This window comes from Jaculus jaculus, chromosome 9, assembly GCF_020740685.1.
Source record: "Jaculus jaculus isolate mJacJac1 chromosome 9, mJacJac1.mat.Y.cur, whole genome shotgun sequence".
Lineage (NCBI taxonomy): Eukaryota > Metazoa > Chordata > Mammalia > Rodentia > Dipodidae > Jaculus > Jaculus jaculus.
In genome coordinates, this window is record NC_059110.1 from 22,167,481 (window position 1) to 22,185,978 (window position 18,498).

Below are 18,498 nucleotides of genomic sequence, written 5' to 3' on the forward strand. Positions count from 1 at the left end.
TGACAATCAGTGCCAGGGTGGAGGAGACAGACGCTGAGGACACTCAACACCTACCAAAGCAGAGATCCAGGGGCTCCTAAGAGCTTATCACTGAAGTAGACTTAAAAAACATTCACCATGGCTCAGGGAATTCAGAAGAAGAGAGGGGTGGAAAGACTCTAAGAGCCACAGGTTGGAATGTCATGGCCAGAGGCATTGCCTCCCCCCAGCCCAATAACTGACTGTCGTTCCCACAGCACATAACTCACAACCCCATGGGAATACCAGCAACGTCACTGAGGAGGGTCCTCAGAAGAATGGGGGCAGAGGAGGGTAAAGATGGTACCAACACATGAAGTATCCATACAAAGTATGTTGCTAATAAAAAAATAAATAGAAAAAAAAGAAAAGTGGAGAGTCAACAGATCTATTTAAATTTTTTTAATATGTTTATTTATTTGCGAGAAAGAGGAAGAGAGAAAGAGAGAGAGATAACTAGCAACTGCAAACGAACTCCAGACGCATGTGCCACCTTGGGCATCTGGCTTATGTCTGGTCCTGGGAAACTGAATCTGGGTCCTTTGGCCTTGTGGGTAAATGTCTTAACCACTAAGCCATCTCTCCAGCCTAGTATGCCTTCTTGTGATATAAACCATTGTTCATGTGATGAAATCTCTCACAGTAGCATTTGCAGAGTTTTAAAATAGGATATAAATTTCTTCTTTTGGTGGTCTATCTGCAAGGAGTGATGGAGATGCACTAAGGTACAAACGAGGTAAAGGCGGGTGAACTTTGACGTCATGAGGACGTGAGTCTTGGTTCCAATACTTCCCTGCCCTCTGGGACTTGGGTGTGTTACCTTGCCTTTTTGAAACCATGCTTATGTCTACAAGGGAGCTGCTACATTATATCACAGCAATGCTGTGAAATGAATCGTGGTGGCGTGTGCACACGATGCAGGCATGGATTAGGCACAGTTCACTGCTTCCCGACCCTCTCTGCCCACACTGCCGCATCTGGTACCTGCACAGCATTCTCAGGAGACTACAGAGTCCCTGTCACTGGGATTCCATCACCCCTAGCCTCGGGCAGAACCACGCTCACACTGCCTGTTCTCCATACACTTTCTCCTGGGGCTGCTGCCAGGGAGTCTTTTGCTTTGGCAAAAGGCAAACTCAATGCAGTATGGTCGTTCATGCCTATACTCCTAGCACTTGGGAGGCTGAGGTAGGACTGCCATGAGTTTGAGACCAGCCTAGACAACACAGTGAGTTCAGGCTCTGCCTGGCCTAGAGTGATTGACTCCCTGCATTCCAGGCTAGCTTTTGCCAAATGCCTGAAGACAAAAGAACTGACTTAGTTAATTCATGCAGTAATTCTATAACTGCCTAGTGAGCACTGTGTCATATATATTTATCTAAGACTTCAGCAGTAGCAGGGCATGATGGCGCACACCTTTAATCCCAGCACTTGAGAGGCAGAGGTTAAGAGGATCACTGTGAGTTTGAGGCCACCCTGAAGCTACGTAGTGAATTCCAGGTCAGCCTAGACTAGAGTGAGACCCTATCTTGAAAAAAAAAAAAGCAGAAGTAAAGAAAGCACACAAATACATGCATATCTTTTTTCATTTTTATTCTTATTTTTATTTTAGAGAGAATGAGAAAGAGACAGAGAGGGAGGGAGAGAGAGAGAGAGAATTGGTGTCAGGACCTCAGCCACTGTAATTGAACTCCAGACACCTGCACCACCTAGTGGGTATGTGAGACCTTGTACTTGCCTCACCTTTGTGAGTCTGGCTTACATAGGATCTGGAGAGTAGAACATGAGTCCTTAGGCTTCACAGGCAAGCACCTTAACCACTAAACAATCTCTCTAGCCCAAATTATGTGCATAATTTTTGTTTTTAAATATTTTATTATTTATTTATTTGAGAAAGGGAGATACAGAATTAGGTAGAGAGAGAGAGAATGGGCGCCAGGGCCTCCAGCCACTGCAAATCAACTCCAGGTGCATGCACCCCCTTGTGCATCTGGCTTATGTGGGTCCTGGGGACTTGAACCTGGGTCCTTTGGCTTTGCAGGCAAGCACCTTAACCGCTAAGCCATCTCTCCAGACCCTAGGTGCATAATCTTAATGCACCATAGTCAGTCCTTTAACAGATGTATGCCAAGGTGGATCCTTTACGCATCACTTGAAAGTTCAAGAACACTTTTGTCACCTTTCATCCTCACAGTCACCAGGTGGGCTAGGTGTTACTGTTACTTATCATTGCCAGGTCAGCAGTAAAGAAGCCAAGCTCGAGGAGAGGAAGCAACCTGCCCAAGATGACGGCAAAAACAGCCACACTGCCATGTCTCAGTTGCCTGTGTTCCTCCACTCTTGTCACTGCCTCCCGGTGAACAAGTCAAAATGCATGCACAAAGCCGGGCATGGTGGTGCACGCCTTTAATCCCAGCACTCTGGAGGCAGAAGTAAGAGGATCTCCATGAGTTAGAGGCCACCCTGAGACTACATAGTGAGTTCCAGGTCAGAGTGAGACCCTACCTTGAAAAACTTTAAAAAAAAAATGCATTCACATTCTATGCCCATCTATTCACAGATACCTGACACCTGTCACCTGCGGTGTGTTCTCGGCAAACAGACACAGCCACTTCTGTGACCCTGACCTTGGCCTCCCCTCCATGGCCTCTCCCCAAGACTCTGTTCATGCTGGTTCTTTCAGGGCTTGGCACTCCTTTTCATTATTATTATTTTATATTTTTATTTTAGAGACAGACAGACACACACACACACACACACACACACAAAGAGAGAGAGAGAATTGGTATACCAGGGCCTCAGCCACTGAAGTAGAACTCCAGAAACCTGCACCACCTAGTGGGCATGTGTGACCTTGTGCTTGCCTCACCTTTGTGCATCTGGCTTAACGTGGCATCTGGAGAGTCGAACATGGGTCCTTAAGCTTCTCAAGTAAGCGCCTGAACCACTAAGCCATCTTTCCAGCCCAGGGCTTGGCACTCTTACATGCCCTATTTCATTCTTCCCATATACTCTTCCTTGATGCCCCAACCCCATCTTTGGGTTTCTTTTTTGTTGTTGTTATTTATTTATTTATTTGAGAGAGAGAGAAAGAAAGAGAAGGCACGTCAGGACCTTCAGCCACTACAAAGGAACTCCAGATGCTTGCACCCCTTGTGCATCTGGCTTTCATGGGTTCTGGAGAATCGAACTGGGATCCTTTGGCTTTGCAGGCAAATGCCTTAACTGCTGAGCCATCCCTCCAGCCCATGGGTTCCTTTTTATGCAGGGAGAGATCACAAGTATTGTGACCTCCAGGAGGTCCTTCCAAACCACTCCTTAAACCATTTACACAGCTGGGCCTCAGGGCTCTCTTCCTGCCCAAGGCAGGGAACAGATCACAGCTCATACCACATTGCTGTGTGACTGGCTCACCAGTTTCCCTACTAGATCATGAGTTCCTAAGGGATGTCTGTGCCTCCTGTATTTAGCTGTTAGTTGGTGGCCTAGTGGATGAGTGAATGACACCATGCAGTATGTTCCTGTGTCTGCAACAGCTGGGGCCCAGAACAAATCCTCAGCTTCACACTGGTCCCCAAGCTACCCCAGAGCACCAAGCAAATAGAATTTACCTGGTATAGAGCTGGAGAAATGGCTCAGCAGTTAGGGTGCTTGCCTGTGAAGCCTAAGGACCCAGGTTAGACTCCCCAGAACCCACGTAAGCCACAACCACAAGGTGACGCATACGTATAAGGTCACACACGTATACAAGGCCACACACGCACACACATCTGAAGTTCGATTACAATGGCTGGAGGCCGTGGCACACCCATGCTCTCTCTCTCATAAAATAAATAATAGTAATAATAATAATAATAATAATAATAAAGAATTTATCTACTTGAAGTCCATCAGCTGTTCATGGCACCTCTGAATACAAGAGTAGCAGTCACCACCAATATCAGGTCATTTATTACCCATAGTACGCAGCAAATGTGCTGTATTCCTAGAGACAGTGCTGTACCTGGCTACTACATCCTTTGTGAATAGGTTCTGTGTTTTTCAGCTTATCCCCAAGACTTCAGAACCATATCTACTCATCCCCACATGCCCAATGCCCAGAACAAAACTGACAGGGTAGCCTCAACATATACTGGGAAGAATGAATGAATAATAAGTGAATGAGTAAATGGATAGAAGCCCCAGGCTCAGTCCCTGCTGAATGGCCACATTGCCACTATGGGACCTGATACTCCAAAACCAGCTTGGGCTTGGCCAGGTATCTGACCAAAGCAGCTGCAGTCCATGGTCTGCTTTGCTCTAGGACTTGAGATAAAGCCAGGCCACATGCAAAAGCTCATGGATGTGCAGGTCAGGGTACTCCTGGGGCAGCAGAACACACGGGTTGTGTGTAAGTCAAGTGAGGAAGTCCTTGAAAAGGAGACAGAAGAGGGTTCAGAGAAGAGGAAGAAAACTTCATCAATTGAGAAGCATACGGAAGTGCTGGGCCACACGAGAAGGTGCCTGCCTTAAGAAAGTGCCAGAGAAAAGAGGAACCAGTTGCCTCCATTCCTGACAAGTCTCTCATTTCTGTGCGAGGTGAGGTGCAGGCTGACTTAGGAGGGACACAATTATTCACAGATGAAACTAATTTTCAAACATGCCAACTTATGGCCCAGGAGCACCCTCGGCCTACGTGATGCCTCTGTGAGAAGTAGATGGAAGGTGACCCTTCTCACCAAGCAAGACGCTTCTGGCCTTTATGCAAAGACAGAGGCAGCCTCTTGTCCTCCTGTCCTCCTGTGGAGGACAGATGGACACAGATACCCAGCTTGACTAGAGCACAACCCAGGCTGCATCCAAGCCCTCCAGGACCCGTTGCACTGGCCTCTTTTGTACTGTCCAAGCTGGCCTGCTTTTCCCAACAGGGTGGCCTTGCTGTTCCATGACCCAACAGAGACAGTAAGAAAAAACCAAACAAACACCAACAACAAAAAAATTCATCAAAGCCAGATGCCCTCCATTCATTAAAAAAAAAAAAAAAAAAAGTCTAAGGAGTTACACAAATGTAAAGCAAACAGGTCCCCACTGTTGCTCTCCTGGGGCACTTCCAACCCAGCCTGTCCCTGGGACCTAGAGACGGGTAAGGCCCCAAAGCATCACCTCAAATACTTACAAGTGTCAAGGTCAGTGAGAGGCGCTCAGGCAGCGCTCATAAGGTATGGCCAAGCAAGGCCTCTCTCAATGACGCTCCCTCCCCTGCATGGAAACCAGCTCTGGATAGAAGGATCTTTGGATGCTTTACCTGCCTAAAAGTGGAAGGTATGGACAGCAACTGAGCACATCAAAAATTAAAGATCCCAGTGAGTTGTTGGCCAGGGAGGTCCCCGATGCCCCCAAAACATTACAGGCCATTGCTGAGGCCCTTGGTTTCCCACCAGGAATAGATGGTAAGACCCTATTACTGAAGATTCCACATACTTGGGCTGAAAGGCCACTGAGAAATCCTGCTGGAACTGAGCTGATAACCTCCCCCATGTAGACCAGCTGACAGAAAGCTGGAAGAAGCCATTCTACAAGTAGTTCAATTGGAGAAAGAGATACCACCAGTGAAGATACTCAACAGTGGACATTGCAAGCCTTAAAATTGGCCAGCCAGGCCAAATGAGCCAACGGGTGCAATAGAGGCATGTCTGTCATTGTGGAAACCAACTGCCCTCCAATTGGACTGGAGGCCCACTCCATGGGAGGGAATACATCCCCAATACTGAAAACTTAAAACAGGGGTAGTCATGAGCCCTAGGGGTGTAACATCTGCTGATGTCTGAGAAATGTATATATTATGCTTATCAAACTGCCCAGTAAGCACTTCTCTTAATATTTATAACCTTATATTAATGCTACTCTCACTTTGGGTAGAGAATCTTCTCTTTTCAGATGGCAGTGACCTTTGGATGACTCAGAAGGTATCATACTGCTGGAAAGAAGTGACTGGAATACTGAGTAACATCTCGATCACACCTTCCAAGGCTCAGGGTCTAATGCGGAAGAGGTGGCGGAAAGAATGTAAGAGCCAAAGGAAGGGTAGGACTCCTTACAACGTGCTCCCTCCAGACACAAAATGGCCTGGATATCCATGACCTCACAGTGCCTGACACTACCTACACAAGACCATCATAAGAGGAGGAAAAGATCATGACAACAAAATAAAAGAGAGACTGATTGAGATGGGGAGGGGATATGATGGAGAGTGGAGTTTCAAAGCGAAAAGGGGGGAGGGAGGGTATTACCATGGGATATTTTTTATAATCATGGAAAATGTTAATAAAAATTGAGAAAAAAAGAGAATTAAAGATCCAAGAAAAACAGATGTGCCGCTATCGGGCTACCTAGATACACCGGGGCATAAGTATGCTGTAGAGGATCACAGTAGTGATAAAAAATAAATTTTTTTAAAAAAAGCTGAGACTGGGCTGAGGAAATTTCTTAGTGGTTAAAGGCACTTGTTTGCAAAGTCTGATGGTCCTGGTTTGATTCCCCAGCACATATGTAAAGCCAGACACACAAAGTGGTACATGCCTCCGGAGTTTGGTTTCAGGGACAGGCACCCAGCTATGCCCACGTTTCCTTCCTTCCTTCCTTCCCTTCTTCCTTCCCTTCTTCCTTCCTTCCTTCCTTCCTTCCTTCCTCCCTCCCTCCCTCCCTCCCTTTCTTTCTTTCTTTCTTTCTTTCTTTCTTTCTTTCTTTCTTTCTTTCTTTCTTTCTTTTGTTCTTTCTTTCTCCCTTTATCTATATCTATCTACCTACCTATCTATCATCTATCTATCATCCATCCATCCATCTATCTATCTTTCTTCCTCCCTCCTCTTTAAAATAAAAAGAAATACTTTGTATATTTTCTTAAAGCTGAGACTATACTTATACACCCACGACCACACGGTCCAGCTCCCTTATTGACAGTGCCTCATATGGTTCTCTGTTCTGAGCATCATGCAAGACTGGGTGATCACTTACAGACAGAAATCACCCTCTGGTTTGTCTTTTGGCCCCTATGGGTCCAGCACTACACGGACACAGCAGCAGGCCCACTGTCAGGACCTCCTTAATGCCAGCAGTAGGAATATAGCCTGGGAGGCCTCCTGGGAATCTCTGCTCGCTGACCGCCAAGCTGGTCAGAAGAGCCCATCTGAAGCATCTACGACAACAGAAGCTCTGAAAACAGAGCAAAACAGGTGTGAAAATTAAGAAAGGCTCTGGTCATAGGTGTATCAGTTACTGTTATGGAAGGAAAGAGTTTATTTGTGCTTACAGTTTTGGGGGGCCGTTTCATGATGGTGGGCAAAGCATGGGGGAGCAGACAGCCACTGTCACATCATCACATGGATAGAAAGGAAGTAGAGTGGGGTGACAATGCTGAGGCTCAGCTAGATTTTTCCTGTTCTAAAAACATTAATTTTAGCCGGGCGTGGTGGCGCATGCCTCTAATCCCAGCACTCAGGAGGCAGAGGTAGGAGGATCGCCATGAGTTCGAGGCCACCCTGAGACGACATAGTGAATTCCAGGTCAGTCTGGGTTAGAGCGAAACCCTACCTAGAAAAAAAAATGATTTTATTTTATATTCATTTATTAGAGAGAGAGAGAGAGAGAGAGAATGCGTACTTCAGAGCCTCTCGCCACTGCAAACGCACTCCAGATGCATGTGCGACCATGTGCATCTGGCTTCATGGGTCCTGGGTCCTTAGGTTTCACTGTCAAGTGCTTTACCATGAAGACACCTCTCCAACCCGCTTTCTCCCTTTGATATGGTCCAGGATCCCTGCCCATGGATAGTGCACCCACAGTTAGGGTAAGTCCTCCCCTCTCAAATACCTGAATCTAGAAAACTCCTGACAAACATAACCAGTGATTTGAATCCTGTCAAGTCAGCAGCTACAGATCCAACATCACAATATGCTATGAAAACACTGTTTCAAGATTTTACTTTTTAGGGGCTGGAGAGATGGTTTAGCAGTTAAGGCAATTACCTGCAAAGCCTAAGGACCCAGGTTCGATTCCCCAGGACCCACGTAAAGCCAGATGCAATGCTGCACAGGCATCTGGAGTTCATTCGCAGTGGCTGAGGCCCTGGTGCACCTATCCTCTCTTCCTCTCCCTCTCCCTCTTTCTCTCCTTTTGCCTCTTTCTCTCTCTCTCAAAAAAAAATTTGTTTTAAGATTTTATTTTTTAAAATGCAGCAGCCATCATTGTTAAAATTACTAGATTTTAGAAATCCAGGTCTTTTTCGTTGAATTTCAGAACAAAATCTACTTGGCAATACCAATCTGAGCTTCTAATAATGAAAAAATAGCCCATTTTATGAATTCAACAAAAGGGTTCACTCATTAATTTCATTATCATTTCCATTTTATTTTTAAAGTGTTGATTTTAAATCATGAAGCTATATTTTTTTCTGAAAAAAAAAAACCCACATATTTTCATGTGAAAAAATAACTCCAGAAACCACAAGTTAAATAAGAACCCCTGAGGTCTGTCATGAATTTCTTTAGAAAAATCAGGTGATCACTCAGGGAAGCGGGCGCTCTGGGGACGTGTCCACACAATGCCAGCCCTAAGTGGGTCTTCAAAAATGTTTGGCTTTGGGCTGGAGAGATGGCTTAGCGGTTAAGCACTTGCCTGTGAAGCCTAAGGACCCCGGTTCGAGGCTCGGTTCCCCAGGACCCACGTTAGCCAGATGCACAAGGGGGCGCACGCATCTGGAGTTCGTTTGCAGAGGCTGGAAGCCCTGGAGCGCCCATTCTCTCTCTCTCCCTCTCTCTGTCTTCCTCTCTCTGTCTTTCTCTCTGTGTCTGTCGCTCTCAAATGAATAAATTAAAAAAAAAATGCTTGGCTTTGGCCAGCTGCTGTCACTCACTCCTTCAGTCCCCACGCTGATGAAGCTGAGGCATGTGAGGATCTCTATGAGTTCGAAGCCAGCTTAGTGCTACAGAGTGAGTTCCAGGTCAGCCTGGATTAGAGAGAGACGCTACCTAAGAAAAATAAATAAATAAAAACAGCCGGGCGTGGTGGCGCACACCTTTAATCCCAGCACTCAGGAGGCAGAGGTAGAAGGATCATTGTGAGTTTGAGGCCACCCTGAGATTACATAGAGAACTCCAGATCAGCCTGAGCTAGAGGGAGACCCTACCTCGAAAAACCAAAATAAATAAATAAATAAATAAGAATAATGTTTGCTTGCTTTGGACTGACGTGAACTGTAACAGCCGGCAGAATTTTGGAGGTGGAGGGGGTCTCGAGTATGCATCGTCCTTCACTGGGCAGGATGAACAGGAAGCAGGGCGGGAGGTGGAATGGGAGACAAGAGCAGACAGCCCTCTGTCTGCAGGTGAGGTATTCTCTGACAACCCATGAAGAAAAGCCCTCCCTTCCCCTGCCTCCCCTTCCTCCCACACCATGTAAAAAGCAGCTTCCCTTCTCCCTCCTGGTTCTCCCAACTCCAAGGACTACCTCCAGGGGGTTGACTTGTTACTAGAAATGAGGATCCCCTGGGAAAGACTCTGACAACAAGCTGAACCAAGAATGGGAGGGAGGAAGGGAGGGAGAAAAGCCACTTGGGAGGATGCAGGCGTGGAGAGAGGACCAACAGGGAAAGGGAAGGGCATTAAAACAAGTGTTTCAAGCTTCCACGTGCCCACGGCAACCCTGGTCACAGTGTTCAAATACACATGGTCAAAGGATGATGGTTCCTGAGCTCACCCGAAGCCAAGACTGCACCTGATGATGCCAATTATGTCCGCATTCCTGGGGGAGGGGGCAAACCAAGCCAAAAACTGTTTTTACATAAGCTCTTTTCTGGGAAGAAGTTGACCAACACCTGCTCCCCTACGCAAGGCACCCCCGATAAAGGACAACTCCACCAAAATTTACATTGGTGAATCAGTGAATTCGCTGGGCTTCTCGAGCTTGGGAGTGGGGTTATTACAGGAACATTGAGACTCCCCCCTCCCCAATGCAGCGACAGCAGAAAGTCTCATCTCAGAATGGACAACTTCCCCATAGCTGCACCTGCCCAAGTGATTCCTATATTCCTAAGTGTAGCTAAGTTTGAAACACAGTTTGTGTGTGGTGGGGGAGATGTCTCAGGTCTTAAAGTGCCTGGGAAATCTTATTCACATACAGACTCAGATTAACTAGGTCTAGGTGGGGCTGAGATTCAGAGATGAGGCTCGTCTGGCTGGTCCAGCGGCTAATTCTGGCAAAGCCACACACTACCTAATACTGATACTGACTCTGAGCATGCTCAGAACTTCTAGGAAGGGTCTGGAAATTGAGCTGCTCCAACATCAAGGCCAGGAATGTTCTTCTCACAAGACAGTAACTTTCTTTTGGTACCACTAAACTAACTCAAGATACCCACGCCTGGTCACCTTGCTGGTCTCAAATCCATCAGGGACTGTGGCCATCATGGGAATTATTCCATGCCTCATGAGAGACTGGTCCGTTATTTGTTCCTATAATTCTAAAAGGTGGAGTCCTGGCTATAGCTAGCCTGCTCTTAGAGACTAAAGGCTCAATGCTGAAAATGGAATCAAGTCTTGTGGAGGTTCACGTCTACCGGTGTGACAGCATCCAGTGATCCAAGGAACAAATGAGCAGAGAGTTGTCACCACTTCCAAACACTTTTGATTTGTTTTTGTTTTTGTTTTTTGTTTTTTGAGGTAGGGTCTCGCTCTAGCCCAGGCTGACCTGGAACTAGACTCACGCTGCCTTCGAACTCACAGCGTTCCTCCTACCTTGACCTCCCAAGTGCTGGGATTAATGTCATGTGCCACCACACCTAGCGCAAACATTCTTCTTAAAGGTGTAAAAGAGGCTGGGGAGTGGCTCAGTGACTTAAGTGGCTGCTATACAAGCATGAGGCACAAAAGCCACACACGGTGATGCACATCTGGACTTCCCGTGCTCAGGAGGAGGTTCCCTGACACTCACTGGTTAGTTAATCTAGCTGAGTTGTTGAGCTCCAGATTCAGTGAAAGACACTGCAAAACCTAACAACCTGAGTTCAATTCTCTAGTACCCACGTAATACCAGGTGCACAAGGTGGCACATGTATCTGTAGTTTACAGTGGACAGAGGCCCTGGCATGCCTGCCCCTCTCCTTCTCTCTCTCCTTGCAAGTAAATAAATAAAAAATTTTAGAAAAAATAAGATGGAAGGGCAATTGAGGGAAAACTGATACTCATCACTGGCTTGTGCTTACACCTGCACACGCACACACACACACACACACACACACACACACACACACACACACGCACAAAGAAAGCACTGAGAAGACAGAACTCTTGGAAATAAAAGCTGATGCTACACATGGAATACTTGCAATTCACATTTAAAAGTTGTTTTTTTTTTAACTGTATGTTTCTGCATGCAGGCTTAATTTCTGTCCTTAAAAATGGGAACACAGGGCTGAAGAGATGGCTTAGCAGTTAAGGCACTTGCTTGCAAAGCCAAAGGACCTAGGTTCAATTCCCCAGGACCCACTTAAGCCAGATGCACAAGGTGGAGTCTGGAGTTCGCTTGCAGCGGCTGGAGGCCCTGGCACACCCATTCTCTATCTGCCTGTTTCCCCACCCCCTCTCTCTTTCTCTCAGCTTCTCTGTGTCTCTCAAATAAATAAAACATTTTAAAATGGGAATACAGTGGGCTACAGAGACGGCTTAACAGGTAAGATGCTTGACTGTGATGTCTAAGGACCCAGGTTTCATTCTCCAGGTCCCACAGAAGCAAGATACACACAAGGTGGCTCATGTGTCTGGAGTTCATTTGCAGTGGCAAGAGGTCCTGGCATGCCCATTCTCTGCCCCCCCCCCTTTGTCTCAAATAAATAAATAATTTTTTTAAGGGGAATATAACCAGGCTTGGTGGCACACGCCTTTAATCGCAGTACTTGGGAAGCAGAGGTAAGACTATCACCATGAGTTCCAGACCAGCTGGAGAATACATAGTGAATTTCAGGTTAGCCTGGACTAGAGTGAAACCTTACCTCTAAAAACCGGTGGTGGGCGGGGGGGATATAAGCTGTGTTCATTTATCAAAAGTCGCCACCTGAACTAATATTCAGTTGCCTCATGGGGTCATCAGTATATTAAATCTCGGTAGAAGTCAATCTAGGTTATCCATGGCTTGAGGTCTGTTGGGCCAAAACGCCGAAAGCAGGAGGAAAAAAAAAAATGCCTTTCTGCTCAGTGCTCTTCACAAGATAAATTCAGAGGAGGAATCTTGACCTGAAGGCTTCGTAATGGGCACCTCTGTACCTGAAAGTCCCAGCATTGACTGCCTTTGTCCGAAGTGATCCCCAACATCACACCAGTGACACCTTTGATGTTTTTCCAGCACACAACTTGGGTGGCAAAGACAATAGTCCCAAGAAAAGAAACCAGAACACTTCGACGAAGAACACAGCTAGCTAAAAGGGAGAAGGAGGCATGAAAATGTGCTCCCTTTGAACCAGAACTTGGCTTTTTGGTGACAGATGAGATGGAATTCAAGAAAGGCCGATCCTGGAACACAGGCCCAGGGGCCCAGGGCTCTGGAAGCACGCACACCACAGCAAGGACCTTTGCTGACCACCGCTAGTTCTGATGTCTCAGCTCACACACATCTCCATGGGGTTGCAAAGATGAAACAATCCTGGAAACTTACACACCTGGTGCACTAATTTTTTTTTAAGTTTGCCAGTTTGGAGGGGGGGGGAGTCATGCTTTGTTTGAACGGTATTTAAAATAATTTAGCTCACCTAATCTCTCCATGTGATAGCTCTGTACCATCATTCCCGATTTAATTTTATTGAGCTAGGAGAGAGAACGTTAAGCGATTCGCCCGTCACCTCGCCCACCACCGGCTGGGCACAGCCTGGGTAGCGGAGTTCCTGTGCGCTGGGCAGGGCTCTCTAGGTAGCAGGATAAGATGCACCAGCAGCCGGCCCAAGGCATCACCACCAAGGCATCGATTTTTTTTTAATAAGCAAGGAAACTCACACGCTGGATCCTCTCCCTCCCGCCCCCCCTTCACCCCATAAGTCAGTATTTCAAAAAAAAAAAAACAAAACAAAACCGCGAGCTCCAAAGCAATGCTCTAGCCCCAGCCCCTGAAGTGAGGGGGGGACCACACCCTTCCGAGGGACCACAGTCTCACCGAAGACCTAGAAGGTTCCTCTTTCTGATGGACAAATCCCGAGCAGCGCAGCCGCCGCCGGCGCTGTCTGGCACCCCACCACCGAGACGGCGCGCCCGCAAAGCCGCCGAGACCCGCGCGCCGCACTCCAGCGGGCGCAGCGCGCGTCCACCCGGGGCGCACCACCGGGCCGCCGGCCGCTGCGCGCCCGGGGACACCGCGAGCCCGGGCGGCCGAGCAGAGGAGGTGACGGCGCAGGGGGGGAGGGCGGGGGGACCTCAGCCTTCGCTCGGGCTCCTCCGCTCCCAGCCAGCCCCTCTCCAGGTCACCGCCCGCCATCTGCCCGCGGCCGGTCCATCCCCACCCCACCGCCACCCCCAAACGCCACGGCGACCTTACCTGAGCCGGAGATGTGGACGCGGAGCGGGCGACCCCGGCTCGAAGCGGACGACAGGTCGCTCTGGGAGCGGCCTCGGGGACTCGGGTCCCCCGGTAACCAACGCAGGGCAGGCGCGGGCGGCGGCCCGGGAGCCTCGGGCTCTGAGAGCGGAGCTGCCTCCGCCTGGCCGGTCGGTTCCTCCTCCGGGGACGCTTCGGCCATCGGCTGGCTCTGGGCTCCGGGCCCCGGGAGCGAGCGCAGGGTGGGGCCGGCGCCGGAGGGCTGCGCGGCGACCCCGAGCCCGAGGCGGCGGAGGGGAGGGCGGGTCGCCGCGCAGCCGGGGCGCAGGGCGGGAGCAGGAGGAGGAGGAGGAAGGAGGAGGAGGAGGACAGAAAGTTTGCACAGGAAGGAGCCGCCTACAGCCGCCTCTCGCTCCCCGCCGGGGAAAGCCGCACGGCTCCGGTGCCCGGCCACCCGCGAACCTGCAGGACAGCTCCTCCCCACCCCACCAGCGCCACCCCGGGGCGCTGTCCCTTCGCCGGGGACGCCGGGGTCCCCGCGGGCGGGCGGCGCGCGGCTCACCCCGCGGACCTCACCCTAGTGGACTTCGGGCTCTCGGAGCGGCGATGCAAGGTCACGTTAACAGTATCACCTCGGCCGGGGCGGGGCGGGCGCAGGCACACACCTGACGGCTTTGCACCGGCCCGGCGCCTCCCGTGCGCGGCCCGCAGGTACGAAACTGGCGCGAAAGGGCGCTTTGCACTTGCAGGATCCTTTGGGGCAGATCTGGAGTCGCTTGCAAAATCAAGTCCTGTGGCCCAACCTTCCCCCAGCTTCCTACCCTTTGTTGGCAAGCTCTCTGTCTGGCACCACAGCCCACCTTCCTGAGTTTCTGTCTGTCTGCTGGGTCAAACTCAAAGGTCATTTAAAAAAAAAAAAAAAAAGGGCCAGTTTTCGAGAACCGCATCAGTATCCCGAAGATGATGTCTGAGTCAGTGCTTTCTAACGGAAAGACTGCTGAGTTCATGAGAGGTAGTCACCCCACACCTTGAGGGATTTTTTTTTTTTCTAATTCGGTTGGTGGGTGTCACAACCTCACTCAGCTTCGCCAGATACACAATTAGGTCGTCCCCCCACCTCCACCCGAAGTTGTCACTGGCCTAGAATTGAAAAGCTGCAAAATCAAAGCTCTGAAGTCCCTGACAATGGAGGAATGTCTCTGGGCCCCTCTGCAGTGTCCACATAGCGACAGGAAAAGAAGGAGCAAGACTGAGAGGGCAACAAAGGACAGGGGTGGCTTTTCCACTGACCACACGCACGGTGTCTCTCATACACACACCGCACGGTCCAAGTGTGCTCCCCTGGCCACTCCGCACGTAATATTTCACTTAACAAGAGAAGAAGCCCCAGAACAGAAGGAACAAGAGAAACCAAAGCTCCGAGAGCGCAAGCTGGGGACCGGTCTGGCAGCAACTGGGTCATAGCGTTCGCAGCTCGCCTTTGAGGGTTGAAAAGGTCTCTTTCTCCCAGCAGCGCTGTGGGGGAAGAGCTGATTGTCCTGCCTCTGCTGGGAGAACTTGTCTAAGTGCAGGTCCCTTTCCACAGAGCCTGCCACAGTTGTCTGGACCTACTTTAGAAAGCCTGCCTGCTGGGCTGGAGAGATGGCTTAGCGGTGAACGCACTTGCCGGCAAGGTCGACTCCCCAGGACCCACATAAGCCAGATGCACTAGGTGGTGCGTGTGTCTGGAGTTCATTTGCAGTGGCTGGAGACCCGGGCATACCCATTCTCTCTGTGTGTCTCACTCTGTAGCCTTGCAAATAAATAAAACTGTTCTAAAAAAAAAATGATTTTAATGGTGTTGCCCTGCTAACAAAGTCTTGAGATCTAGACAACTCCGAGTGTTACTGGGCATTCTGGATACCTTGAGTGGCTTACGATAGGGCTCCACCCTCAGAGAAGGAACTATGTGCTGCTCAGTCAATAAGGTTCAAAGGACACTTAGGTGGATTTACAACTTGCCCCAAAGAATCACCCTTACATTGCATTTAAAAAAAAAAAAATTAGATTAGAGCAGATAGTGTGACCCTATGACACTTCGACCATGTTGCTACCCAGTCGGTTCTACCATCTGCTACTGGGGCTGTTGATAGCCCCGCGGTCACTTCGGAAGTCACTGTCCACTTCCCGTGGAGGGCACACCTCCCAGTTTCTCTCTGTGGCTCTCAGCCCATCGGCTAAGTACGTGAGAGGACTCACGCATCCTTCGCACTAACTGCCTGTCTCTTTCTCTGTGTCGTCTCTTGTGGAAAATAAATGGGTAGTTAAATGCCTAAAACGCCAGGGCGTCTTCTCGGGTTCATTATTCAGCTAGTTAGCAAATTCACCATGTCAACTTCGGTTTGAGGAATATGACTCCTAGTGCCTCTTATAGGACAGGCACTGTGCTAGGCACACCTGCTCTGAGGGAATCTCCCCACCCTATGTTCCTCCTCCATTAATGTCCGGCCACTTCCAAGCCTTGACAGGGAGAGAGAGAGGGAAAGGCAGAGAGAGAAGCACACACTTGCTATTCGCATGGTTTCCTTTTCCGTGCATTCCTTTGCTAGCTGCGGCTTCTGCCACCTCTGCTACTTGGTGTGGCTTTGGCACTCACCGCTCTGAGGACCTCCCAGCCGGGTAGGAAACCTCCCGTTGTTACTTGATCTGCGGTCTTTAACACTCCCACGCACTGGCTTCTTTCTGGACTCTGCTTCCCTGGTATCTAGGACACGCACACTTCTCCCCTGGTGTAATTCCACACTCGGCTTCCTTCTGGTCCTCTTCCCTGCATCGCCACTGTCCGCCTGCCCAGAGCTCCAGCGTCATCAGCCCTCTCCTCTGCGGTCGAGAGATTGTGTCTGGGGAAAGCTCACTTTTGGTTTTGAGCTGTGCAGAGAGGAGTCACAAATCTCTACCTCCATCCCCAACTTCCTGGGTGCCAGATTTCAAAGTCTGGCTGTTAGGTCCCCGCCTTGCCTTCCTTTTCCTTCCTCCCTTTACTTTCCTTCTTGTCCCCTGTTCCTTACATTTCCTTTTATTTTCTTTCCTTTGTCTTTCCTTTGCTCCTTCCTTACTTACTTTCTTCCTTCTTTCCTCAAGTTCTCATGTGGTCCAGGCTATCCTCAAACTCACTATGTATTTGAGGATGGTCTTGAACCCCAGATCTGCCTGCCGCCACCTCCCAAATGCCAGGGTTATAGATATGTGCCACCACACTTGGTGTATGCCATGTTGGGGGTCAAACCCAGGGCTTTGTGAACGCGAGGCAAGCACTCTACCAACTGAGCTGCTTCTCCAGGCCTAGACCTCCCCTCGTGATGTTTCATTGAGACCTGGCAGTAAATGTTCCTCTTCCCTCCTCTGTGAACTAGTTTGCCTGGTCATCTTAGGTGGTTTCAGGACTGCTTTCCGCTGGCTAGTCCATGGCTTCATCTTCTGTTTTCTCTTCTCTGCCTTTACTATATTCACAGAATGAGCTGTTCAAAGTGCTCACAAGACTTTACTGAACCTCCATGTAAATTCCTTCATGACGAGGGGTTGGAGAGGTGGCTCCGCCATTAAAGGCCCTTACCTGACAGCCTGGGTTCGAGTCCCCAGTCCCCACACAAAGCCAGATACACTAAGTTCTTTGCACTGACAAAAGGCTCTGACACACCATTCTCTCCTGCTCTCTCATTCTCCCTGTCTCTCCACTTGCAAATAAATCAAAAATAATTTTAAAAATAAAATAAATACCTTCATGAAAGCTGAGAGAGTGTGTGCTCAGCATGCATGAGGTTCATAATGTAGCACGAAGCAAATTTTCTTTGAAGTAATTGTGCATACTTTGCTCTGCAGCCACGCATACCCATCTGTTCTCTGAATGTGGCTTGTTTTCTGTGCATGATACCTTTGCACCCCTATTTTCTTGGTCTTTTGTGACATTTCCACATCTGCCCTAACTTTGCCTATCTGGCCGTCATGTATCCTCAAACTCTTAGGTCAAGTGTCTCCCCATGCATGAAGCTTTCTGACTCTCCCCCGCTTCCACGTCATGCTAAGGCCTCCCTCCTGAACAGTTCTACCGGCGCATGTGCATGTCTCTGTAATGTCACTTTTCACACTACAACAAAGACAGTAATCTAAGTCAGCTCCCACTACTGCCTGAGAGCTGCCTCGACGCAGAAAGTACTGATTCTTGCCTTTGTTTTGCCAGCTGGAGAGGATGCCCTGCATTCAAAGAATCAGTCTACTTGGGGAAATAAACATTAATCAATAATTATTTGGAATTTCATGACAATTGACAACACTGGGCTGGATGTCGGAAGGCAAGATGGACACCAAGCATTCCTAGACTACCTGGAGCTAAGAAGCAGTGGAGGTGTGGAGAGATGGCTTAGCAATAAAGGCTCTTGACTGTGAAGCCTGAGGACCCAGGTTTGATTCTCCAGGACCCTCATAAGCCAGTTCACAAGGTGGCCCGTGCATCTGGAGTGTGTTTGCAGTGGATAGAGGCCCAGGCATGCCCATTCTCTCTCTTAAATAAATAAATAAGTGATTAAAAAAGAAAAAGAGAAAGAAGCCGGGGAACCTCCTAGAGGAAGTGACATCTGAGATGCGAAGATGCCGCAGAGGATGGAAGGGCTCTGCGGTGGCACTGACACTTGGGAGTCAGGGCCTCTTCAGACTACTGTACGACAACAGAAGAAATGACCAAACAGCACCACACACTTGCAGCTGACACTTGAGGTCTTCTTCAGGTCTGGGACTTGGTGGCTCTATGACAATTTTTTTTGTATTCATTTTAAAATTGAAAATGAGATGCCAATGTGGGTGAGTGAGAGCATTTACCGCTCAATCTGCTTGGCCCTGAGTTCAATCCCCAGCACTTTCATAAACAGCTGGGCATCGCCATGCATACCTGTAACC

The 18,498-nt window shown here is 49.0% G+C and overlaps 1 protein-coding gene across 4 annotated transcripts in view; it reads right to left on the reverse strand.

Moving 5' to 3' along the window:
• Positions 1-13,771, reverse strand: part of Phactr2 (phosphatase and actin regulator 2) — a 303,106-nt gene extending 289,335 nt beyond the window's left edge. For all 4 annotated transcript variants that reach the window (XM_045159875.1, XM_045159874.1, XM_045159872.1 and 1 more), the window contains exon 1: positions 13,570-13,771. In XM_045159875.1, coding sequence (XP_045015810.1) covers positions 13,570-13,771 — 202 coding nt within the window. The remainder of the gene's footprint in view (positions 1-13,569) is intronic.
• Between the last annotated feature and the right edge of the window lie 4,727 nt (positions 13,772-18,498).